The following is a 27,015-nucleotide window of genomic DNA, read 5'->3' on the forward strand; positions in this document are numbered from 1 at the left end:
TGATTTGGCAAAGGAATTTTAAACCTTAAATTAAAAAAAGAAAACATTTTCACACAGAAGAATTATCTGCTTTGAGAAATAAAGAAATTAGAAGGTGTAAAAAAAAATTTTCAAACCCCAAATAATGATAAAAATAGATGTATCCTCTGTAAAAATCTGGACTAAACTATTCAGTCATTCATGGTTATTCAGTATTCAGAACATGAGGTGAAAACACCGAAGTATAAAAAAAAAAAAAAAAAAAAAAAGGAATCCGAGATATTGCCGTTTGTTGCCAGCCTCGGCGTGGACACCCTGACCACACGCAGGGAGTCTGCCTCCTCCCACCTTCCGCAGACCTCAGGCCTTCAAAGCTCTTCCTTGGTCCTGCTCAGTTTTGTGGCATGTTCTTCTATAAACTTGCTCAAATGCTCCAGATCTCTGTCTCCACCCTCAAATTTAACTGGGTTCTTTTTGTCCCCACTGGGGGCAAAGTAGATGGTGGGGAAGCCCTCCACCTTATAGCGGTCGCTGGGGATGTCGTTGGCAGTGGCGTCCATCTTGGCGATGACCAGGCCCTTTTGGCCCTTGTACTTCTTGGCCAGGCTGTTGTACACGGGCTCTAGCTGCTTGCAGTGCCCGCACCATGGCGCGTAGAACTCGATGAGGACGTCCTTCTTGGGGTCCATCACAATGGAGTCGAAGGTCTTTCCCACCACAACCTTGACGGGTCCCTTGTTGTTCTTGGGCACTGGCTGGGATTTGATGACTGGCTTCAGTTTTCCTGCCAAGGAAAGCAAGGCGGGAGGGGGCCGTCAGTGCTGTAAAGGCCAAAGATTCTGGGTGCTCTCTCTGGACCAGGCAGTGAGGCTGGTGTGGCCACCAGAGAGGCCAGTCACACAGGAAGAGCCCACTACTGTAGAAAGTAGTAGCCGCTACTCTCTACTCTCTCTGTCGCTGCAAAGGCCAGAGAGGTTGCAGGTGGCTCCAGCCCAGGCCTAATGGGCCATCGGGTCCTGTCAGAGAGGCCATCACAGGAGTCACTGCCCAGGCAGAGGAGTTCCCGTGAGCACTGGCACTGAGGGCCCGGGAGCCATGGTGGGGAAGTGCCAGGACAACCCACACACATTGGAAGAGCACAGTCTGCCCACAATGTGGCCAGCGCTGGGGGCCTGGGGCCATGTGCTCAGCCAAGATCAATAGAGAGGCTCTGTTTAAAGCCGCACAGCAAGGTGGCCGAGGGTGAAGAGGCTGTGAGTCAGGCTCTGAAGCCACAAGGGGTGTTCAGCGCACCCAGACTTTGCCCTGTCTGGGCTCCATCTTCAGATGCTCCCTCTGCACACCCCGGCCCTAGTCTGGAATTTTAGCACATCGACGCTGAAAATGTGCTAAGGCCACTGAGTGATGCTAGATAAGCCCTAAAATGGACTCCAAATCTTGCTTTTGCTTTCAAAGTAAACACTGGGAGAACTGCCAAGAAGAAAATAGTAACACTTGCAAATGTTCCTTCTTCTAAGCTATTCTGGTGCGTTGGAGTTTGGGGTCACACCCGACATTTCTCTGGACAAGAAGTCAGAGAGTCCCTCAGGGGTGAGAGGGGGCTGCTGGCTGACTTAGGGGGGTGTCGTGCCCGTGGCCAGAGCACCAGATGCCCCATGGCCTGTCTGGATTCTGCGTGAGGAGCACAGCAGCTGATGGGAGACCCCAGCCCCAGCCACGGGCTCACCTTTTTTGAAAGCAGTGACAAACTCGCGGAGGGTGTCGGAGTCAAACTCCTCCGGCTCCATGGCGAACTTCTTCCCACTCTCGTCAAGGATGGCGGCATTGACATCCTCCCCACTCTCGCTGAGTCCCAGGTCCTTCACCTCCCCAGCATAGTCCTCTTCGTCCGCAATGGCAAAGGTGTACTCAGGGAAGTCCTTGGCCACCTCTAGGACTTTGCTCCGCCAAAACTGAGTCGCTGAAAGGGACCAAGGGCCGTAAGCCAGGCGGCCACACAGAGCAAGTCCCAGCTCAGACTCTGAGATCACGCTTCAGGTCCTGTCGCTAACATTCTGACACTGCTGAAGCCCTGGATTTACCTCAATTGGAGGGAAACGCATTTCTGGAAAAGCCCCACTTGTCATGGGGGCCACGGCTGCAAGCCCAACAGGCCCATAAAACCTGTGCCCAGGTGGCAGGGCCACGCCTGCCTGGGGCCAGGGCTGGTCTAGTCCCAGCTCTGCAGCCTCTGAACTCCTCCAAGTCTCAGCTACCTCAACTCTAAGAGGGTTCTGGACCTGAATCTAAGCTCCCATCCTGCTAAAAAGGGACGCCATCAATTAAAAAATACACCTGAGTCATCAACGTGCAAGGGCCCCAGGCTGGGATTTCTGAGTGAGCCACGTACATACAGCCACACCTCCCTCAACACTCCACCTTGCCTGAAAGAACGAGTCCCCCCACCCCCCACGCCCGCAGGTCTTGGTGGGGGTCCCTCACCAGCTCTGTAATCAAAGCTGAAGTCCACACTGTAGTAGACGACCACCAGGGGGCGCCTGGTGTAGCGCTTAGCGTCGTTTGACGCCTTGCGGTGGCCAACCAGGGGCAGGGCATACTTCAGCACGAAGTCCTTGATGGCCGAGTCCTGGGTGGAGCCCTGCTTCAAAGAGGGAACAGGTGAGGGGGCCCACCATCTCCCCACCATTGTTCTTGAGTACAATGTTCGAGGGACTTCGGGGGAGTGGCGACTTTGAAGGGATCAGTCTCAGGAGGGAAAACACCCCGGGGCTCGACCCCACTCAAGCACAGCCCAGTCATTCCCTACTGTCTTTTGGGGCTCCTTTCCCTCCAGTGAACCGTAGGTGGCTTCTTGGGAAAAGGCAAACACCTTGGCCCTTTCCTTGGGGGTGTGAGCTCACTAACCCCAAAAAGAGACCACTCAAGGCAAGCCTGGCTCTTGGCAGACAGGAACGGTTATCACGGACTGGGCTGTGTGGAACTTTCCACCTTCAGCTTGTGCTATCTTCACGCAGGAGGTCCTGAGGGCTCACACTTCACAAGGACTGGAGTCCCTCACAGACATTGCCCTCCAGGGGTGGGCACAGCAAGGTCAGCCACCTGCCCAAGGCTGCACAGCCAGCAAGTGGTGGGTGGGCGGGCCTGTGAGCCCAAGGGTTTCTGTGGGGATGGCATAGTCAGGGAGGGGTCCTTGTGTGGCACTGAAGGACAGGAGGGCCCCGCTGGTGAGAAGGAAGCAGAAGGCACTCAGGGAGTAGGCAGCAGAGACTGAGGCAGGGCACGAGGCACAAAGAGGATCTGGCGTGACAGCACTGGAGGGCGGGATGTGCTGAAAAGGTGGGCAAGGAGGGCCTGGGAGACCATGCTAAGGCACAGATAATCCGACTATCTCCCAGGTGGCAGGAGGCCGTGGAGTCTTTAACCATGACATGGCGCTGTGTGCACTTCACTCACCAGGGAAACGCCGGAGGAACCGGGAGCAGCAGCAATGTGCCCAACAGACAAGACTGCACAGATCTTGAAGCATCTACTGAAAGCCACAGACCCCTTTCCTGGAACATGCACTCACACACAGAGCTGTGTCTGATTCTCGGGATCGATGGCCCCCCAAGCTCATCAGGACCCCTCTTCGGGCCCAGGATCTTATCTCTGGATGGAAAGAAGTGAAGCTGGGGGGAGGGGTCGCAGCAGCCACTGTGAGTCCAGGGAAGAGGAGAGCTGCCCTGAGCTTCAAGTTGGCAGAGAAACAGATGGGATGGACACACAGACCTTGAGAAGGAGGGACAGGACTAAAGACTGAGAAAGGAGACAGAGGACGTGGGGACCAGAAAGATTCAGGGTGGTTCTCTCCAAGGTACTGCCACGTTCTGGTGCAGGCCCCCGGGATTCCTGTCCTGTCACGCCCCCTCCTCCAGGTCCCATGAGAGCCCACAGGCCAAACAGCCAGGGTCCTGACACTATGGGCCAGTAGGATCTGGAAAGTCCCCTTCACCCCAATCTCAGCTCTGCTTCCCACCAGGAGCTGTGGGGTCCAGGGTGGGGGGTAGAGCTCACTTCTCTGCAGCCCAATCTCTGTTAAACAAAAGCTTCAAACTCAAACATCTAGGATCCTTTCAAATCTGAGATCTACTCACCGAAGTGCAGGGCCCCTTCTAAAACACTCAGAAGGCTGAATTGGCCCCAGGTTCCCCTTGGGCTGGGAACTCCCACTGCCCCTCTAGGGCTGAGTGTGTCACACTCTAGGAGGATGAAGTGCAGGGGTGCAATAATGGAAAGAAAGGCAAAATCCACCCGCCAAGCTCAACAGCTCCCTCTGGTGAACAGACAGGGCTGCTGTCCCTCCGTAGCCCCCAGCCCAAGAGGCCCAAACAAACACAACTTGGCCTCAACGGAGCACCACGTGCTGGCCCAGGCCAAACCCACAGTGGAACAGGCGCTGGAGGGAGACTGGTAATTGCCTGCCAGGAGGGACAAAGGGTGGCAGCAACTGTTCTGGCAAAACCAAGTGGAGCTCTGTCAGGCCCCAGGACCTGCCAGGTGTGCGGGAGCCCCAGACCTGTCCCTCCGGCAAACGCAGACCACGGGCCGCCTGCAGAAAACCTGTGTGGTGGGGAGAATGGGCTGGAAAAGGAGTTCCAGACCCTGCAGACAAAAGCAAAACCTCCAGGTTTGAAACCTCAGAGGTGGCTCAAAGCAGAGTCCTCACGCCTGCTGGGTGTCCAGGGCTGGCATGGCAGAGGGGCCCGCTTACCTGGACGTCCATCACATGGCTCCGGGGCTCATACTTGGACTGGAATTTCTCAGGCTGCATTACAACCAACTGCCCCTGGGAGACTTTCAAGAACTTTGCTATTTCTGTGCTGAAAGTGTGGTGAAATTTGTAATCTTCTCTCAGGTTGTTAGCTGAAACGTTAACAGAATAAGATGTAATTCTGAAAATTGCCTAAATGTCTGAGATTTAATTCGTTACCCCCATCAGCCAAAGCAAATGTTCTGAAAATGACCACTGCAGGCCGGGTGCGGTGGCTCACGCCTGTAATTCCAGCACAGTTTGGGAGGCCCAGGCGGGTGGATCACTTGAGGTTAGGAGTTTGAGACCAGCCTGGCCAACATGGTGAATCCCTGTCTCTACTAAAAATACAAACATTAGCCGGGTGTGGTGATGCAAGCCTGTAGTCCCAACTACTTGGGAGGCTGAGGCACAAGAATTGCTTGAACTGGGGAGGTGAGGTGGAGGTTGCAGTGAGCTGAGATCACACCACTGTATACTTTTAGCCTGAGGGACAGAGCGAGACTGTCTAAAAAAAAAAAGAAAAGAAAAAGAAAAAAGGAAAGAAAAAAAATCACCACCAAAAATTGTGTGGACAATTCCTATAACTTAAACACTTGAAAGGAGGTTCGTTTTTAAAAACTTGGTACAAGGTATAACATCTAAATCCTGGCCGGGCATGGTGGCTCATGCCTGTAATCTCAGCACTTTGTGAGGCTGAGGCAGGAGGACTGCTTAAGCCCAGGAGTTAGTTCATTTATTATTTATTTGAGACGGGGTCTTGCTCTGTCACCCAGGCTGGAGTGAAGTGACGTGATTTCGGCTCACTACAATCTCCATTTCTCAGGTTCAAGCCAATTCTCCTTCCCTGCCTCAGCCTCCCGAGGAGCTGGGACTACAGGCATATGCCACCATGCCTGGCTACGTTATGTATTTTTAGTAGAGACAGGGTTTCACCATGTTGGCCAGGATGGTCTCGAACTTCTGACCTCAAGTGATCCGCCTGTCTTGGCCTCCCAAAGTGCTGGGATTACAGGCATGAGCCACCGTGCTCGGCCAAGCCCAAGAGTTTAAGACCAGCCTGGGCAACATGGTGAGACCCCATCTCTATAAAGATAAATAACAACAACAACAACAACAAAAAAAAAAAACTGGAAAAGTTCACCAAAAAACAGCTAACTTGCCAGGAGCTGCTGTCGACTGATGTCTATCAGCAGCACGGATTCTTTGGCAGATGGAATATTCTGGAGCCCACATGAGCAGCACACAGTCCTATATCCCTATGTTGAGTTTTCACATCCAGCACCCTTCATGGAGGTTTAAATCTCCCTTCCTCGGGTTGGTGGGCTGCCTGTTTGTGGGCTGGAGTTCCGAATGAAGTTCTTTGGCTAAAGATACTTTTTACTTCAATCTGTGAAAATGCATGATGAAACCCCACGGTCTGAGGGCACCCTACCACAGGGCTGGGCGAACTTTCTTAGAAGGACTAGAGAGTAGTTTCGGCTCTAAGGACCACATAGTCTGTCCCAGCTGCTTAACTCTGCTGCTGCAGTGTGAAAGCAGCCGGACAGGGTGTGAACAAAGCTGTGTTCCAATGAGATGTCACACATGAAGACAGGCTATGGCCAGAATGGGTGTGTGGGCCACAGTGTCAACCCCTACCCTAGATCCTACAGGTAAACGCACCTTCAGTCCCTCCCCATTCTCCTCCCCGGGGCATCCAAACTCATCCTGGGCTGATTTTGAGATTTAAACATTGGGTGTCACCCTACCCTTGAAGGGCTCTTGGTCTAGAGGTTTGTGACTCTCAACTGGGTTATAGGACACATGTGGCTGAGATGGTAAACCATGTTTTTGGGAGGGCAGGGGATGGGGGAGCAGCCTGGATAAGCCTGTGGCTTTCAGAGTTAGATGGACTTAAATTCAAATGATAGTTTTGTGACCTACTAACTGTGTAGCTTTAGGCTTGTTAGTTATTAACCTTCCGAGCCACAGGCCCTTCTCTGTAAAACAGGGGCATTAAAATCCACTAAATAAGGCCACATGGGCTGGGTGCTGTGGTTCATGTCTGTAATCCCAGCACTGTGGGAGGCCGAGGCAGGAGGATCACTTGAGCCCAGGAGTTCAAGACCAGCTGGGCAACATGGCAAAACCTTGTCTCCACAAAAAAAATTAGCTGGATGTGGTGGCGCTCACCTGTAGTCCCAGCTACTTGGGAGGCTGAGGTGGAAAAATCACCTGAGCCTGGGGAGGTCAAGGCTGCAGTGAGTCGAGATCACACCACTGCAGTCCAGCCTGGGCAATCAGAGTGAGACCCGGTCTCAAAATAAATAAATAAGGCCACATCTATCTAGATGGCGCCTGTTTTAAGCCTCCAGGTGTCCCAGGGATTTGTAGTCAGTTGGCTTCAGGCAGACACAGACCCGCATCAAGAACTTCACCTCCTGCCCACCCCAGGACCACAAACTCTTTCATCCCACAGCCGCCCTCTCTGCTCCAGCCCCGCCAACCTGTCTGTAGAACATCTTGTGTCCCTGGGGCTAACCCCTCTCTCATAAGCGGGCAGACATAGCAGGCCCAGTGACTCTCGCCCCATCTGCAGCCCTAACCCTGCCCAAGCCAAATCATGGACTTTGACTCCTAGAAATGTGGTGCCAGGCCTGCCCGGGACCCACAGCACTGGAATCTGCATTTTTAACAAATTCCCTGGGGATTTGCATGCACATCAATGCACATAACTTGCAGTCAGACTTGGGGCTACGGAATCCCCTGCTGCCTACAACCCTGGGTGGGTTGGGGTTTCCTTCTGCAAGTTTCTTCCTGACTAGTTAGGCGTGAATAACAAGGCCACCTAATTAACAGATGAAGAGAATTTAGCTCTACTGGTTTTATACATTAATCTGCATTTGACTTATGCACAATTGTTATTGTAAAGCACAGAATCAGCACTAAGTAGCAAGCTGTGCATTTGAAAAATTATAATTAGTTAGCACTTAGCCAAGCTGGTTTTGGTGGAGGGGGAGAGGGTGGCACTCAGAAGACATCAATGAGGATGGCAAGGACCCTGAGTACACCCGTCCCCAGGCATCAGGAGCCAGACCAAGGCAGACGATGGATTTCAGGATGGGGCAACTGCTGCCTGCCCCTACCCCCGCAGAACACTATTGCTGACAGCTGTTCACAGTCATTTCACTCCTCAGGCTAGCAAGACTAGCATTTATAATGCACTTAGCATTATCAAGCACATTGCTAAGCACTTCATCTACATTATCTCAGTGTAATAACCTCTCAGAAAAGACCACCACCTTGGGCAAGAGACCACTAGGCTAACTGAGTCACCACCTGTGGTCACAGTGATAATAACTGGAAGAGCCAGGCCTTGAAAGCTGGTTTGATTCAGAATCCGGCACCTTACGGCCTCAAGACCTGCCCTCCTGGGCTCTGGAAGGCAGACATGGAGCTGGGACCAGTCTGACTGTGACCCTCCCCTGCACCGAGGCCAGGAGGGGCACAGGGGACCCATCTCCAGCCCCAGCCCCAACTCCAACCCCAGAATGGAAAGCTTATTCCCAGAGATGGCTCATCAAACCACCCCCTAATGGATGTCCCAGGAGCTTTCTGAAAAACCAGGCAACCGCAGACAGCCCAAGGCACGCACATTTTGTTCAGCCCAGAGGGCCACAACTCACCGGCATCCTGGTATTGCTGGTAGGCTGGGTCACTCTCCCCCTTAAAGACCCCGATGATGATGACATCATCTCCATCCTTCAGGAACTCCTGGACCTGCTTCAAGGTCAGAATCTCCTTGGAGGGAGGCCCGGACTGCTCGATCATGTAGTCAACGATTCCTGGGAGCAGGGCACATACCTGAGCAGGGGCACTCAGAACTGCCCACCTCCCATGGCCCATGCCTGCCAGCCCCCAGCACCTTCAATGGCAGCTTCCTGTTAGGGAGTTTCCCTTCCCCACTGTAGTGGGAAAGAAGGGAGTGGCCATACCGTATTTTTCTCGTGGGCCGTTGTAGTCATAAGGCCTTCCTTTGCGGAAAATTTTCAGGGTGGGGTAGCCAGAGACATCGAACCTCTTGGCCAGGTCTGTTTCTGCGATGGCGTCGACCTTCGCCAGGGGAATTGGAGGAGAACGCTTGCTGAGCTCCTTGGCGGCCTTCTCATACTCGGGGGCAAGTTTCTTGCAGTGTCCACACCTGCCAAGAGGAAACTGGTTTGTCAGGGGCTCATTCTAGTGTGGACTCACTTTCTAGCTAAACGAGCTGCAGAAACCCATCCTGTGCTCCCTAGTAACCCGGCCACACCCAGTAACCCTCCGAATGCCTCCTAGACCCTCAGGCCCTCAGGTGCTGTTGAGGGCGCTACCGCTGGACAGACACAAAGTTCATCCCATAGCATTCACACACTGGGGGTGGAGCATGCGTACACACACGTACAGGACACAGACAGGACATCACTAACTGCAGCACAGGGGAAAACAAGGAGAGGCCAAGAAAGACACTGTCCTGAGGAAGAGGACTTTCTTGGTTGTAGAGTTGGGAGCCAGCAAGGATAGAAATCACAGATGGCTTCAGAGAAGGAGTAGCAGTAGAGCTAGGATCCAAGGGACAGCGAGGAATTAGCCAGGAGGCCACGGGAAGTGGAGCAAAGAGAGGGTCGGCAGGTCCAGGTAATAAGAACAGAGGCATGGAGAACAGAAGAGCATCACAAACCCTCACTGACACAGATCACCCAGGGAGGAGATGAGAGAGAGTCCCCTGGAGTCAGTATTGCGTCACACAGCCCATTGCCCTCAAGAACTGGCCGGGCGCAGTGGCTCACTCCTGTAATCCCAGCACTTTGGGAGGCCGAGGCGGGCGGATCACCTGAGGTCAGGAGTTTGAGACCAGCCTGGCCAACATGGCAATACCCCGTCTCTACTAAAAATACAGAAACTAGCTGGGCAGGGTGGTGGGCGCCTGTAATCCCAGCTACTCGGGAGACCGAGACAGGAGTATCGCTTGAACCCAGGGGGCAGAAGTTGCAGTGAGCCAAGATCGCACCACTGCACTCCAGCCTGGGCAACAGAGCAAGACTCCGTCTCAAAAAAGAACCAACATCCCACACCCAGCTGGGGCCTGGCACACAGGAGGCTCTGTCCTGAGTTAAGATAAAACACCATCCTGTCAAAGTCCTTAGGACACCCAAATGAATTAAAGGGTGCATCCTGCAACTTCAAAACCATTTGTTGGCTGGCACAGCGGCTCACTCCTGTAATCCCAGTGCTTCCAGAAGCTGAGGCGGGAGGGTCGCTTGAGGCCAGGAGTTCAAGACCAACCGGGGCAACATAGCAAGACCTCATCTCTAAAAATATTTTTTATATTAGCTGGGCGTGGTGGCACACACCTGTGGTCCCAGCTTCTAGGGAGGCTGAGGCAGCACAATTGAGCTCAGGAGTTCAAGGCTGTAGTGAACTATGATGGTGCCACTGTACTCCAGCCCAGGTGACAAAACAAGGCCTTATCTCAAAAGAAACCTAAGAAAACAAAACAAAAAAACAAACAACCTCCCATCACACACACAAAAACACATCAAAAGACCAAAAAACTGTTCGTGAATAAATGGATAATTATCTTCTGAGGCATCATCAACCAGATCAGGGAAATCGCACTACACTCGCTGAGCGTGCACTGTGCAGCAGTCAGCTCAACCTGGCTCCTGAGCGAGCCACAAAGCAACCCACCAGTTAGATGTGCAGCTGCCACTCTTTCCTCTCACACCTCCCACCCATCAGGCCAGGGCCCCACGCATAGCAAAACAAGGGTCTGTGTCTCTCCAGCATCGCAGGGGTTAGGAGGGTGCCCCACATGTCCCAGACGCTTCCTTCCTTCTCTCCCAGATCATTTCCTTCTCTAACCACCCATCTGACTTCACTTTTCATCTGCACATCCAGCAACTCCCAGGTTTCTACGGCAGAATCCGTGGCCTCAGGTTTGGGCTTATCCAGGCATTGCCTGGAACAAGGGTGTCCTGGTCCCAAACTTGACCCCACAGTGCAGAAGGTGCAACCCGCCCCCACACCTGTGCATCAGCCATGGCCTCCACCTGCTGGTTCTAGGCCCAAAAGCTTCCTCTGCTTACTGACTCTCCCGGAGTCACCACAGAACACACCCATCTGAGGCGGTTCCTGCTGGCCTGATGGTCAGACGTACCAGGACTGCTCAAGAACCAGAACCACAGCTGACCCACCACAATATCACCAAGACAGATGGTACCCTGGGCCGTCTCCTGGGAAGGCAGATGGTCTCTCCTGAAGCTAGGCTCCCCTCTCCCTTGAGAGCCGTCTTTCTTCCGCTCTGCTGTCTACTCTGACTGCTCCCAGCTTATCCACGCAACTGGTTGTACGTCCCTCCTCTCCCCTCCCCATGAAGCAGCCACCTCAGTTCCCCAAGCTGGGCAGCTCAGACCAGCCACTGTACTTGCTCCCACTCCGACCACCTCTCTTTCTGCCATCTTCTTTCCTTTGGGCCCCTTCTCCCACCCAAGAATGGACTGCTTGGCAGCTCCTTCCACATCCACTCCCCCAACAGCTCTCTTCCATCCACACTTCTTCCAGAAGACCTGGAGCCTCAACCCTGGCCTACAACTCGTGCCCACCTTGCGCTCCTCTGCTGTTCCTGCCTCATGGGCAGGGGCCTGCCATCTGCACCTGCCACCCCGCACCTAGTGCCCAGCAGGGTACTGAATATGGGAAGGGCCTGACACCACCTTACCATGGGGCGTAAAACTCCACCAGAATGATATCTGCATCATTCACAACTTCATCAAAGTTCTCTTTGGTCAACGCAAGCGTGACTTCTGGTGGAGGCGTCCAGTCGGGCTGGGAGACTTCTCTGACCTTGGCAACAATTTCTGAAAGAAACCAAGCAAGACTGAGCACACAAGGCCCAAACTGGCAGGCACTTCACCTCCCTCCAGAAGCAGATGGGGAGGGGGAAGAAAGCAAGCGTCAGGGCCCACAAGAACAGGAGGTGTCTGATTTCCTGAAACCTGGCTGCATCTCTGCAGTTCTGGGGACACAGCCAAGAGTCAGAAGGTTCGCTGTTTCCCAACAATTGTCCATCGCATTTCCAGCCTGCAGACTTCTCCAGATGGCCTAAGACTTACTGATGATTGAGACTTCCTTTACCATCAGGCTATGGTACTAACTCCACGCAAACCCTCACCAACTCCCAATGGTTTTGATTACATACACCTATGGATAGCACTGTGGGGTATCTCCTGAACACATACAAAATGTATATATATTTAGTCATTCACATCTAATGTTACTATATTACATATGTCATAAGATGTACGCAAAAAAAAAAAAAAAAAGGAAAAATTTAAAAGAGGAGCAGTAGCTCCCATTGATCAAGGTGCAGTAGCATTACCTGAGAAGGCTTTTAAAAAATGCCCGTCTGTGGCCTCATTCCCCAGAAACGGATTCCAGGGCTGGAGTGGAACAATAAATTTGTTCTTAGGACGAGTGGTTGCAAACTGTCACTCTTTTTCCCCACTGCAGAATCTACCAAGGAGCCAAATCTAGAACCACTCCTGCAAAGTTGCAGTCTTCAAACTGAAACGTGCACAAGCACCTCCTCTGTGCACTTGCAGCATGAAGTGTCTGTCCTCTGCCCCCAGCCCACACCCAGGGGTCCTGAGGCACTTAACATGTAGGAGGCCTGTTTATCAAAACATAGCATACACTGCTGTCAAGTTTGCAAAACAGCCAAGTCTCTCGCAGTCAAATGTTGGCCACAGACCTTCAAACACATATGCCTGTTTACTTCGCAACAATAGAAGTACTCAACTTTTAGGCCAGGGGTGGTGGCTCGCCTGTAATCCCAGAACTTTGGGAGGCCGAGGTGGGTGGATCATGGGTGGTCAGGAGTTCAAGACCAGCCTGGCCAACATGGTGAAACCCTGTCTCTACTAAAAATACAAAAATTAGCCAGGCGTGGTGGCACATGCTTGTAACCCCAGCTACTCAGGAGGCTGAAGCAGGAGAACCCACTTGAACCCCGGAGGTGGAGGCTGTTCGGTAAGCCAAGATTGCACCACTGCACACTCCAGCCTGGGGGACAGAGGAAGACTCCATCTAAAAAAAAGAAGTACTCAACTTTCAACTTGTTTCAGATTAAGTTCTTTATGTACTGATATGGCTAAAACATATCTGTTAAATAAAAACATGAAGGTACAGGATAGTATTTGACATACACTAATAACTGTAAAAATGAGAAAATCTCTCTCAGACACATACACACACACACCTGCTTTTATGTATACAAAATATCTCCAAACAACACAGAAGAAACTTGTTACACTAGTGCCATTTTTTTTTTGAGACAGAGTCTCGCTCTGTCGCCCAGGCTGGAGTGCAGTGGCGTGATCTTGGCTCACTGCAACCTCTGCCTCCCGGGTTCACACCATTCTCCTGCCTCAGCCTCCTGAGTAGCTGGGACTACAGGCGCCTGCCACCACACCCAGCTAATTTTTTATATTTTTAGTAGAGATGGGGTTTAACTGTGTTAGCCAGGATGGTCTTGATCTCCTGACCTCATGATCCACCGACCTCGGCCTCCCAAAGTGCTGGGATTACAGGTGTGAACCACCACGCCCAGCCTACTAGTACCTTCTTAGAGGGGAGCTGGATCACCCAGGTTCAGGGAAGAAAGACTATTCATTAATCTACCTCTCTGAATTACCAAGTTTATAAACGTTATTACCCAGTCAACAAACTGTGACACTAAATATCAACGGAAGCGAATCCATTTTCTTTGTATACCCCACAGTGAGTACCATTGCTTAAAGGAGCAGAAGAGAGCCTCTTACACCATCTCAGAGATGTGATCTCAGATCACATCCAACTGACACCATGCTCCACAGATGAGATGCCAAGGCCTGGCAAGGGGAAGGCGCTCGTCCAGAACACAGGCCTATCTTATGTCTATGAGGACCGGAAGCCTATTCAACGCTCTTTCTCCTACTCCACACTGGGAATGGAAAATGCAGCCTCATCTTTTTTTTTTTTCTGCCAGTGATTAAGAGAGATTTGCCCTTGCTAAAGGACACCATGTTCATTACATAAAATTAAATAATTTTATTAAAATAAGAGGCCGGGCACAGTGGCTCATCACGCCTATAATCCCAGCACTGTGGGAGGCCGAGGTGGGCGGATCACCTGAGGTTGGGAGTTTGAGACCAGCCTGACCAAAATGTAGAAACCCCGTCTCTACTAAAAATACAAAAATTAGCCGGACGTGGTGGTGTGCCTGTAATCCCAGCTACTCTGGAGGCTGAGGGAGAAAAATCGCTTAAATCTGGGAGGCGGAGGTTGTGGTGAGCTGAGATTGCGCCATTGTACTCCAGCCTGGGCCACAGGAGCAAAACTCTGTCTCAAAAAATAAATAAATTTTATCAAAATAAAATTAAATAAATTTTATCAAAATTAAATAAATTTTATCAAAATTAAATTTTATCAAAATAAAATGAAATAAATTTTATCAAAATAAAATTAAATGAAAGTTAAATCATTTGTTCATTCATTTAATAAAATGTATGTAGTGTCTAATGTGAGCCAGGCAGGGATCCATCAGGCCAGACTGCAGTCATCCTCAGAGAATCCCTGGATGTGGCTCTCTGCACCTGTGGTTCTCAGCACATGGCTTTGAGCCAGCAGCAATGGCGAGCCCTGCACGCTTGTAAGAAATGCAAATTATTGCCCGGGCGTGGTGGTTCACGCCTGTAATCCCAGCACTTTAGGAGGCCAAGGTGGGTGGATCAGGAGGTCAGGAGATCGAGACCATCCTGGTTAACACGGTGAAACCCCGTCTCTACTAAAAATACAAAAAATTAGCCAGACGTGGTGGCGGGCGCCTGTAGTCCCAGCTACTCAGGAGCCCCAGGCAGGAGAATTGCTTGAACCCAGGAGGCGGAGGTTGCAGTGAGCTGAGATCATGCCACTGCACTCCAGCCTGGGCAACAGAGTGAGACTCCATCTCAAAAAAAACATAAAAAAGAAATGCAAATTATCTGGCCTGACTTGTACTGTATCTGGCCTGAAATGTGCTGAATCAGAAACTCTGGGGCTGGGGCCCAGCAATCTGAACAAGCCCTCCAGATGACTGACGCTTGCTAAACATTAAGAACCAGTGCTCTAGACCACCACCAAGACCCGTGACCTCTGATGTCATTTCTTAACACTCCTATTTATTTATTTATTTATTTTTTGAAATAAAGTCTCACTCTGTCACCCAGGCTGGAGTGAAGTGGCACAATCCCAGTTCACCACAACCTCCGCTTCATAGGTTCAAGCGATTATCCTGCCTCAGCCTCCCAAGTAGCTGGGATTACACTCATGAGCCACTACACCCAGCTAATTGTTGTATTTTTAGTAGAGATGGGGTTTCACCATGTTGGTCAGGCTGGTCTTGAACTCTGAACTCAAGTGATCCAGCTGCCTTGGCCTCCCAAAGTGCTGGGGTTACAGGTGTGAGCCACCATGTCTGGCCCATTTCCTAACACTCCTGCCCATGTTGAGTTTCAGAGTCTGAAATGTAAAGGTGCCTCGCCCCAACCCACCCTGCCCGCCCCCCTACTCCCCCTCCTACACCCCCTGCCCACGCCCCAAGAACAAATGAACATTCCAGAGGGCTAAGGCTCCTGAGAAGTCAGTCCCTGGTACCCTCAGCTTTTCTTCCTCTATTAACCAAATTCCCATTCCCTGCGGGAAAGAGTTCTTCCTCCATGAGCTCAGGTACCGGCTCACCTTCCTGGGTTCTGGAGCCCTCGTAGTCTACAGCCTGCCCCTTCTTAAGGATCTTGATGGTGGGGTAGCCACTCACATCAAACCTGCTGGCCAGCATAGACGCTGAGGTTGCATCGATCTTGGCAACAGGAATGGGAGGATCATTATCCTTTAATATGTTGGCAATTTTTTCATATTCCGGAGCAAACTGCTTGCAATGTCCACACCTAACAATTAGATTAGGAAGGGTGAAAAATGTTAACTGTACCCATGGAGATTTAAATCCAACAATAATACATACTACTATGGTTTGGATGTGGTTTGTCCACACCAAAATGTTGAAATCTGATCCCTAGTGTGCCAGTGTCGGGAGGTGGGGACCTAGTGGGAAGGGTTTAGGTCTTAAGGGTGGATCCCTCATGAATATGCAAATGCACTTTCAGGAATGTAGTTTAAGAGCTTGGCGTGGCCGGGTGCAGTGGCTCACACCTGTAATCCCAGCACTTTGGGAGGCTGAGGCAGGCGTATCACCTGAGGTCAGGAGTTTGAGACCAGCCTGGCCAACATGGTGAAACCCCATCTCTACGAAAAATACACAAATTTAGCTGGGTGTGGTGACAGGCGCCTGTAATTCCAGCTACTCAGGAGGCTGAGGCAGGAGAATCGCTTGAACTGGGAGGTGGAGGTTGCCGTGAGCCAAGACTGAGCCACCACATCCCAGCCTAGGCGACAAGAGCCAAACTCCGTCTCAAAAAAAAAAAAAAAAAAAAAAAAAGCAAGCTTGGCTTTTTCCTGGCCGTGTTCTCTCTGTACACGCCCACTCTCCCTTCCACTTCCTGCCAGGAGTGGAAGCAGCATGAGGTCCTCACCAGAAGCTGAGCAGATAGATGTCAGCACCATGCTTCTGTACTTCCCGGCTCACAGAACCGTGACTGAAATAAATCTCTTTCCTTTATAAATTACCGAGCCTCAGGTAGTCTGTTATAGCAACACAAAACACATCAACACACACACAAAAATGGGAACTTTTGGAAATATCTGCAGTTAAGAGGAGAGACACAACAAAACATAAAGGGGAAGACCAAAGGAGCTTCAAAGTCAAACAGGTCTAGGTTTAAACTCCAGCTCTGCCCTAGGGCAAATACTTTCAATATCTAAACCTCAGTCTTTGGCCTCACGCCTGTAATCTCAACACTTTGGGGGTCTGAGGCGGGCAGATCACTTGAGCCCAGGAGTTTGAGACCAGCCTGGGCAATATGGCGAAACTCCATCTTTACAAAAAATACTTTGGGAGACCAAGGCAGGTGGATCACTTGAGACTAGGAGTTCAAGACCAGCCTGGCCAACATAGTGAAACCCTGTCTATACTAAAAATACAAAAATTAGCTGGGTGTGGTGGCAGGCGCCTATAATCCCGGCTACTCAGGAGGCTGAGGCACAAGAATTGCTTGAACCCAGAAGGTGGAGGTTGCAGTGATCAGAGATCATGCCACTGAATTCCAACCTGGGCAAAAGTGAAAATGTCTCAAAAAAATTTTTTTTTGATTTCTCAGTTTTAACTTCAAATATGATAAATATTGATAAACACGACCCATATAAAAAGCCCTCTGAGGTCCTCACTTTTAAGAATGTTAAGGTCTCTTTGAACTAAAAAGTAAGAAATCTGATAATTTATGAAAGAGCAATATAACCTCATAGAGTCTTGCTCTGTCGCCCAGGCTGGAGTGCAGTGGCACGATTTCAGCTAGTTGCAGCCTCCCCCTCCCAGGTTCAAGCAATTCTCCTGCCTCAGCCTCCCGAGTAGCCGCGACTACAAGTGTGCACCACCATGCCTAATTTTTGTATTTTTAGTAGAGATGGGGTTTCACCATGTTGGCCAGGCTGGTCTCAAACTCCTGGTCTCAAATGATCTGCCCACCTTGGCCTCCCAAAGTGCTGGGATTATAGGTGTGAGCCACCATGCCCAGCCTATTTCGATGTTTTAAATATAACACTTGCTATGTGCTATGCTTGACCCTCAGGCACTGGACAAAAGTGAGTGTATCCTATTTGGTCTCAGAAGTGAAACAGAGAGGGCATGAGACAGAAAAGCAAAGCAGGAGTCATGAGATACAAAACAGTAGAGGAGAAGTAAGGGATGAGGTGGCACGAGAGCTCTAACGGACTGCACTAGGAGGGGTAAAGACAGGAAAAGAAGTGGGGATGCCTGACTGGTCCCCCCGCAGGGCCTATATGTGTAGTAAAAAATCCACCACACAGGCCAACAGCCTGCACTTGGGGCAGCTGCCTGAGCACCAGCCTTTGAGGGAAGAGGAAGGCAGGGTGGCCTGAGACAGGTCGGGGCAGAATCTATAACAAGTACGTGTCTGTTACCAACACAGGGCTCTGTGTCATTGCTGCTTGTTAAATGCCCGTCCCCCAGCTGTGACCATCAGAGGACGTATTCATGTTTAACCCACTGGACTGAGACAAGAAGACATCGCCTTCCATGAGGGCTGCCTCACTGGCCGTTCAACGCACAGTGGTAGAACGAGTGAGCTCCCAGTGTTCTTAAAGCTAGAGTGCAAATTCCTGCACCCAGACACTCCTATCCCACCCCCCAAGGTCTGGATGACTGGGTGAAGGGCTGAGCGAATGGGGCACAGCGCTTGTCCACCCGCAGGAATTAGAACGCAGTCCTTACCATGGAGCATAAAACTCCAGCAGCACTGTGTCTTTGTCAGCCACAAAATTATCAAAGTTTGCATCATTTAGGACCAAGACACCATTTTCTTCCTTAACTTCCAAGTCCTCTTCTTCCTCATCATCATCTTCCTCCTCCTCCTCCTCTTCATCCTCAATGGCATTTTCTCTGTTAGAAGAATCTGAGTGGAAAACATCCAGACTGGTTACAAAGCTGGTGGCGACTCTCCTTAAAACTTTCCTGGCTGGGCGCGGTGGCTCACACTTGTAATCCCAGCACTTTGGGAGGCTGAGGTGGGTGGATCACGAGGTCAGGAGTTCAAGACCAGCCTGGCCAATATGGTGAAACCCAATCTCTACTAAAAATACAAAAATTAGCCGGGCATGGTGGCACACGCCTGTAGTCCCAGCTACTCGGGAGGCTGAGGCAGAAGAATCGCTTGAACCCAGGAGGCGGAGGTTACAGTGAGCAGAGATCGCACCAATGCATTCCACCCTGGGTGACAGAGTGACACTCCATCTCAAAAAAAAAAAAAAAAAAAAAAAAAACTTTCCTAAAACTCATACACTTCAGAATGTGTCAAGTCCCGGGTGGTCCCTGGAGGCCCACCACGTGATTGGCTGGTAACATCAGGCCTCCCTCATGCCAGCAATTCTGTTCTAAGTTTGCTACTTAAAATTTCATTCAGAGGGAGGTCATGGCTAAATATTTGAAAACCACAGCTCTAGAATATAAAGTCCAAATGTCCCAGCAGAAGTTGGAGGGCAGCACAGACTACCCTTCCAGAGTCGCGGCCCCCTGCCTTGCTCTGCAAACCCTGCCCTGAGCCCAGATAGCCTCCGCATTGGCTACCTCCTCCCTACTTCCTTGTACCACCCTCTGCAGTCTTCCCGGGCCTTGCTCCTGTAGCTTGGGCTCCCCTACCCACGTCCCACACTCTGCGTTTCAGGGCACCGCATTTCGTGATCTCGCCCTAGCTTGTCTGTGTTCAAAGGTTATCGCTCACTGATGTGCCTCCTCCGCCTCACCCTGTATGCTTTCCACAGGCAGGGGCCTCAGTAACACCTCCCCCATCAACAAATTATCTGCCTGGCCCCAAGAGTACCAACAGGAAACAAGTACTCAATCTTGACTTTTCACTGCAGAGGATGGAATACTAATTCCATTTCTGAAAGGGGGTGGCATTTTACCTCATACCCATAAAAAATAGCCCTTCAGGTCTTACAATCCTTGAGGAAAAGGCTCAAGTGTGAAGGGGAAGAGGGTGGAAAATCACATTTTACTTATAAAGGCACCCCTGAGTAATTTCCAGGATGACAAATATAGAAATTGATGGGGTCAACATGTATCAAAAATCACACCTTTGCTTGGAAGCTAAGTTTTCCTCGTAGAATGTGAGAAATTGTGTATATTTTATTTTCAAGGTTCAACTTTTTTTATTTTATTTTTTTTTGCCAAACCACAGATACAAAGAACATGGAATTGCCGCTTTTATTAACCAGGTTCTCTGGCTACTGTCACACCAGTAAACAGAACTGGGCACAGCAAGCACGGTAATTTCATTAACGCTGAAGCCAGAATGTTTCCGGGGCCAATTATTCTTTTCTGGAGATGTGTCCCAGGAAGTAAATGAACGCTGCTAGTTACTGTTTTGGGCTGTGGGTGAGGTCAGGGTCTGAAAACCTGCCCCCGGGATCCCAGAACTCCTGGGGCTCACCAACTCTGATGATGGAACTCTGCGTGGACTCTGTGGCTGCCTGGCCACAGAGGCAGCCTGCACCCACCCCACATGGCCGTGCCTGCCCTCTGCTCCTCCAGCCTACTCCTTGGGTCTGTGTGGGGCAGGGAAAACGGGGAAGCTTTGTTCATCACTGTCAACATTTACCAATCTGCAAACTTTACAAAAAAGCCAACAAGAAAGTCCACCGGCACACTAGTCACCCGCACTCAGTCCTTTTCCTTTTAAGCATCCCACAGCTTTTCCTGACTTGCACATTCCTGTTCCAACTTAAGGCCTAGGATCCTCTTTTGTCGGAGGAGGGAGAAACAGCTCTAAAATGCCAAAAGCAAACCCACCCATCTGAGATGAGCCTCCTGCCTGCCACCCCTCCCTCCACACCAGGAACTCCCTAGGCACTGTCAGAAGTTCGTGGAGGGCAGAACACAGAGAAAGACAGCCTGGGCGCAGGCCCACCTCCCCTGGGGTCTCGGGACTGCGTGTGTCTGACAGTACAGGCAGGGGCCAGGCTGACATCTCTCCAAGGAGCAGAGGGAAACCCAGTGTTCCCAAGGTTTTCTGGTCTCCCTTTTCAGATCATTCTAGACCCCCAAGAGGGAGAAAAAAGAAAAGATCCTCTGCTCTGTGCTATTTAGAAAATCTTGCCCACTCTATTTACCTGTGTCTTTGAAAGAACCGTGTGAGGCTGAAAAACACATCTTGCTCTGATGTCATTAAGACTAAGCCCAAGTATTAGGTTGGTGCAAAAGTAATCGAGATTTTTGACTTTTTTTTTTTTAAATCCTGGGTGGTCCCTGGGGGAGACCGCCAGGGGCCCCGGCTGGCAGTTAAGTAGTGCTTTTGGACCATCCATATCCACTCTCACTACCTAGCTGCTCTGCCCAGTAGGAGTCAAAGTTACTTGCAAGCAGATGGGAAGATTGGAGGAAGGTCGGAAATAACGCACTGGGGAACTTAATCGACTCTTCCAGCTAGGAATCACAGCTAGGAGAGGAAGGGAAACTCACTAATTGGCTTGGTGCACAGCATAAGACTGACGTTTGCAGTGAAGAGGCCTAAAACATGACCACATAGACAACTCCTTTACAGGGTGAATTTTACAAAAAACAAAGACGTGTTCTTACCTACAGTCAGCCTCAAGTGGGCTCTCAACACTACAATGTGACAGAGCTCTCATGATTAAGTGGGAGCTGACTAGTCACCATGGGACACAGCATTCCTAAGAGGCAACTTCTTTCTTGACCCTTTTAAACAATGAATTTTGGCGAGACACGGTGGATCACGCCTGTAATCCCAGCACTTTGGGAGGCCAAAGAGGGTGGATCACCTGAGGTCAGGAGTTTGAGACCAGCCTGGCCAACATGGCAAAACGCTGTCTTTACTAAGAATACAAAAATTAGCTGGGCGTGGTGGTGCATGCCTGTAATCTTAGCTACTCGGGAGGCTGAGGCAGGAGAATTGCTTGAACCCAGGAGGCAGAGGATGCAGTGAGCCGAGATCATGCCATTGCACCCCAGCCTGCGTGACAAAGCGAGACTAACAACAAAAAAAAAGAATCCCATTATCTTTTTAAAGAATAAACAAAATGATAGGACATTCCCTATGTAATGAAGGACTCTCAAGGCCCCTACCTTTCCATTCCTCCCCAGCTCACAGACAAGCCCAAGATTGATTCCTCTGCAATTTGGGAAGGTGCTGGCTCTAGATTTCTATCTACCAGAAACCCACACATCCCTGCAAGCAAAACAGTCCACACTTTAGTGCGGGAACACTTTTCACTGCGCTTCATTTTTAAAGGTGGACATTCTAGGATAGAAAATACATCCAGGGCTGGGCGTGGTGGCTCACGCCTGTAATCCAAGTGCTCCTCTGGGAGGCTGAAACGGGCAGATCACGAGGTCAGGAGATCAAGACTCTCCTGGCCAACATTGTGAAACCCTGTCTCTACTAAAATACAAAAAAAAGTTAGCCAGGCATGGTGGCACATGCCTGTAATCCCAGCCACGCGGGAGGCTGAGGCAGGGGAATTGCTTGAACACAGGAGGTGGAGGTTGCAGTGAGCCGAGATCGCACCACTGCACTCCAGCCTGGCAACAGAGCAAGACTGCCATCAAAAAACAAAAAACAACAACAAAAAAGGCCAGGCGTGATGGCTCACGCCTGTAACCCCAACACTTTTGGAGGCCGAGGCAAGCGGATCTCCTGAGGTCGGGAGTTCGAGACCAGCCTGACCAACACGGAGAAACCCCATCTCTACTAAAAATACAAAATTAGCCAGGTGTGGTGACACATGCCTGTAATCCCAGCTACTCGAGAGATGATGCCATGGCACTCCAGCCTGGGCAACAAGAGTGAAACTCCATCTCAAAAAAAAAAAAAAAAAAAAAAAAAAAATACATATATATATATATATATATATATATATATATATATATATATGTATATGTCCAGAGCCTTTCAGCACCTTCTGAAAAGATGCAACCTTCCTCAGCATGAGACAAATGAATTCCCACGTTCAGCTCCACATTGCTTAGTCCACATGCTAAGGCCTCTCCTGAAATGTGGGACCCTCACCTAAGCAGGTTGCCGCAATCCCTGTCCACTCCCACGGGGCACACCTGATGACAACACTGGGTCCCTGCTTAGACGCATGCAGCTCCTTTTAGGATGTCCTCACTCTCCGTCCTCAGCTGATCACTCTCATCTCCCCCAGAGAAGTGCCTGAAACAGTTGCATAAACTCTACCATGCAGCCAATACTGAAGAGTTTGTATTAAACACAGAAACAAGAACTGTGTTATCAGCTATGGTAACCATTATAGCTGGTATTTATTGCATGTACCAGGCACTGTGCTGGGCTCTTAAACACACCACTTCACCCCTTAAGGGAGACTGTATTACACGTTATATTATACCTTACAGATGAAGAAACTGAGATGCAGGAACTTGAGTCACCTGTCCAAAGATCACAAAGCTACTTAGTGGAGGGTCCTGACCACTTAACTGCTATGCTGTATTGTCACATTAGATTTTCTTCCCAATACGCCCAAAGTTTTTGGTGGAATCATTTAGATTTTCCACATTTTTATGGCTCCGAAAATAATTATGTCTCAGGAATGAAAAGAGGAGGGCAGTTTAACAGTTCCTTAGCATGAAAAATAGGTGAATTTCCCCTTACTTTTAAATCTAAACAAACCAATACCACATAAAAGCAGGCAACAAACAGGATCAGAATATTTTCCTTTCCTATTTTAGCAGGAAGCATGTGTAGAGCGCAGGCACCTTCTAATCTGAGACACGGAAAGCCCTGCAACCGGAGGCTTAAGCCATCGGAGTTTAGGGTGTATTTAGTAACTATGTTAGGGGAAGGAGGGTATTTAAGTACCTAGACACCACTGTGCTGTCTAAATCTAAAATGTAACAGAAGCAAAAAGAAAAAAAAAAGCCTCGAGACTTGAAACACTTGAGGGGTGAGGTAGTGCAGACTTGAAATAAATCTGTTGGACAAGTTATCAGTGAATCTACGACAGGTTTTGACAATGAAAGGCCGAGGGATGCCCTCAAGGATGAGAAAGGGTCAAGGTAAGCCCACACCGTGGCTCACGCCTGTAATCCCAAACACTGGGAGTTTAAGGACGGAGGATTGCTTGAGGCCAGCCTGGGCAACATAGTGAGACCCCATCTCTACCAAAAAAAAAAAAAAAATAGCCAGGCTGGGCACGGTGGCTCACTCCTGTAATCTCAGCACTTTGAGAGGCCAAGTCAAGCGGATCACGAAGTCAGGAGATGGAGACCATCCCGGTTAACACGGTGAAACCCCGTCTCTATTTAAAAATACAAAAAATTAGCCGGGTGTGGTGGCACGTGCCTGTAGTCCCAGCTACTCGGGAGGTGGAGGAAGGAGAATCACTTGAACTCGGGAAGCAGAGGTTGTGGTGAGCTGAGATCGCATCACTGCACTCCAGCCTGGGCGACAGAGCCAGAAAAAAAAATTGGTCAGGCGTGTTGGCAAGCACCTACAGTCCCAGCTCCTTGGGAGGCTGAGGCAGGAGGATCCCATGAGCCCAGGAGTTTGAGGCTTAAGTAAGCCATGATCGCGACAGTGCATTCAAGCCTGGGCAACAGTGCGTGACCTTATCTCGAAAAAAAAAAACAAACGAACAACAACAACAACAAAAAAAACGGAGCTAGAAGCCCCAGGAGGCCTGCCCTTGGCCATGATGACCCCTGGGATTCCTAGGCTCACCCCAGGAGGAACTGCTTCCCAGGAACTCTGTTGTGTTAAAGACCTCTGACCGGAAGGATAAACTTGCTGGTCCTAACAGCTCCTAAAGCCACTCTCCCAGGCCTCTCAAGAATCCCCACAAAAACAGAATCACTGGATCAAAACCAAGACAGTGCTATATGCTTTTCCGCTATGTTCCAAAAAGCATCTTCCACCCACACTGGTCCTCAAACTTCACTGTGCCTCCCGAAGTTAATTCTATGTCTCAAGGGAGAACTGACTTAAAACGCAGATTCCGGGGCCCACCCCTGCATTCTGCTTCAGTGTATTTTGGGTATCAGTATTTAAATCAACACTATTTAAACAAACATGATTTGGGTAAAGGTCTCAAGACACAATTTGTAAGCAGTCCCGCTATCAGATTCCTTTCGGCAGGTGTTTTTCTCGCCGAGTGTGGGTTTTTACTTCCTTTTCTATTTGGGCAAAGACTCTTTTTGAATCAGTGACCCACACAGAAGTTACTCAATCTGTTTGAAAGAGTATAAAGTTCACAATTTCCCTACACACTAACATTATAAAAGAGTGTATATTTATATTGGAACAAACTCAGAAGGTTAAAAAAAGCTAGTGATTAAAAGTAAGGGCAGAGAGAAAGAAGGTTAAGACCAGTACCTGGATGCCTTATTCTCTAGGAATAACAACCTTTTCTTAATTAGTACTTCCTAATTTTCAGAGTTCTTATGTTTGCAGCTAGCTCACTTCGAAGAAAAATGCAGGAACCATGAAGTAGTTGCTACTATTCCTACTGGAGTGCGCGCTTCACGGGCAGGGACCACGCTCACCATCTTTTTCTCCCAGAGCCCAGTACAGGGACTGGCGCACAGTAAATGCTGAATAAATGCAGAAGGAATGATATCTCTAGTTTCTCAAAGGTGCAAACCAAGCCATCCCCTTTTCCAGAATCTTTGGATTAATCATTTCCAAATCTACAGACCACATTTTAGGAAGGAAGGCTTGCTGTTCCAAAGAACTCGCACTTGGTTCTTCACGCCCTCGCCCCTTCTCTCCAGTGGCTCCCTCTCCCCACTGCCTGGGCGCGTTCGCCTGGAGTTAGCCTGGACCTGAAGAAAATCTGCAAATTAGGGCGAAAGACCCAGCTGCAAAAAAGGCGCTCTGCAGCCCTCTCCCAGCCTCGGGTGACAGGGGGCTTCCAGGGCGTCGGAGCCCAAGAGACCCCGGCCACCTTCCTCTCCCGTGAACCCCAAATCGATCCTGCCACTGCCACAGCCACCGCCCCCGCCCCTTCAACTCCGCCAAGTTTACCCCGGGCTCGGCGCCCGTCGCTAGTTCTGGAGCTGACCGCGCGGAAGCCCGCCCGCCGGGGTCGCAGTGCCCAGGCCCCGGCAAGCACAGCCCGACCCGCGGCGCGCTTACCGCTCACCTTCGTCCGGGCCCTCGGCACCCGCCACGGCCAGCAGCTGCGCCAGCCCCAGGAGCAGCAGGAGCAGGCAGGCTTTCCGGGGCCTCATGGTAGCGGGGGCGGAGCGCGGCCTCCTCGCGTCGGCGGCCGCTGAGCACACCGAGAACTCGGGGTCTGGCCGACCGCCCGTCGCTCCTTAGCGACGCGGCAGAGCCGGAAAACCCACGGGAAGTCGGCCCGGGCGATTGGCAGGGGGCGGAGGAAGCCGCGGGCCGGCCAATCCCAGAGTGACGCCGGCGGGTACGGCGTGTGCCTCGGCCGCGACTAGTCGGCTCCGCCGCCCTAGGCCCTCCCCAGTCCTGCGCGCGACCCTCGGCTGCGCGTTTAAAACTCCGAGCCCTAACGTGAGGTGCCCCCTTCTGATTGGCTGCGCCAGGACCACCAATCAGCGGCTGCCACTCGGTTTGCCGGGAGCGCACAGGCCAAGAGAGGGAGCAGGGGAGAACAAAGGCGGCGGGCCGGGCACGGGGTGGGCGGGACCCGGCTACGCCTCGGGGCGCTATTGGCAATCGGTGCCGGGGGCGGGGCAGGAGAGGCGGAGCCTGGGAAATGTCAAGCGGGGCGGGGCTTGGCTCAGCATCCTGCGGCCCAGCTTGGCAGTAAGAACACGTGTCGGTACTGGAGCGGTGGGGAGCAGTGGCGAGCAGGGCGGTCCTCGCAACCCGCCGGGGCTCTGGGAAGCTGGAGACCAACGCGGGCGGAGGGGCACGAGCCTGTCTGTTGCTAGAAAGGGGAGAACGGAGCTTCCAAGTCCGCTACATGTTCGTGGCCTTCTTAACTTCTTTTTCTGCTCGAGCAAATAAAAGTTTCATTTCTCTCCAGAGTATTGAGCTAGAGAGCAGGGAAGAGCATGTAGTAAAGTGAATCCAGACTAGAATCTGGGGAAGCCTTTCTCCAAGGTTTCATCTCGGAGAAACAAGCCATCAGATTCTTGTCTAAACTTTGCCTCGTCTTATTTAGTCCTCTAGTGATTCTCTGCAAAAGGAAATACCAGATAGGCAATCCAGTGGTTTACATAGATCTGAATATAAGCTTGAGGTTTTCCCTCTTGACCACTTTGGAGAAGAAAACTAGGTTAAGATGACGATTTTGTATGTCAGAAAAGAAGTCTGTAATGTGCATTAAGTTTGAGACCTTTTTTTTTTTTTAACACCTGGGAGTTTTAGAAGGCAAATAGGGAAAAGAAAAAAAATAGAAACTCAAGTTCAGGAGTATTTTCTCGTGTGTGCAGATTATTACGTGAGGAAGGAAAAAGGGTAACTCACAGAACAGCAATTAAAAATACTTAATTTTTTTGTTGAATGCCTATTAATCTGATGGTTCCTGGTCAATTTTGTAGGGCAGAACATTATGCAACTAACTCTATA

General features: G+C 50.5%; 1 protein-coding gene across 3 annotated transcripts; it reads right to left on the reverse strand.

Moving 5' to 3' along the window:
* PDIA4 (protein disulfide isomerase family A member 4) lies at positions 1–26,123 on the reverse strand. 3 transcript variants are annotated; one of them, XM_024249665.3, is made up of 10 exons: positions 25,610–26,123; positions 18,207–18,387; positions 15,545–15,750; positions 11,508–11,646; positions 8,746–8,951; positions 8,437–8,595; positions 4,730–4,881; positions 2,461–2,617; positions 1,706–1,939; positions 1–763 (listed from the first exon to the last, which is right to left on the reverse strand). In XM_024249665.3, the coding sequence occupies exons 1-10, from the start codon at positions 25,695–25,697 to the stop codon at positions 348–350; spliced, it is 1,938 nt and encodes a 645-aa protein (XP_024105433.1). In that variant the 5' UTR covers positions 25,698–26,123; the 3' UTR covers positions 1–347. The 3 variants fall into 3 exon arrangements, with proteins under 3 accessions (XP_024105433.1, XP_024105432.1, XP_054416685.1); XM_024249664.3 differs by having other exon boundaries at positions 2,461–2,620; positions 25,610–26,108; XM_054560710.2 differs by having other exon boundaries at positions 8,829–8,965; positions 25,610–25,965.
* Between the last annotated feature and the right edge of the window lie 892 nt (positions 26,124–27,015).

This window comes from Pongo abelii, chromosome 6 (genome assembly GCF_028885655.2).
Source record: "Pongo abelii isolate AG06213 chromosome 6, NHGRI_mPonAbe1-v2.0_pri, whole genome shotgun sequence".
Classification (NCBI taxonomy): domain Eukaryota; kingdom Metazoa; phylum Chordata; class Mammalia; order Primates; family Hominidae; genus Pongo; species Pongo abelii.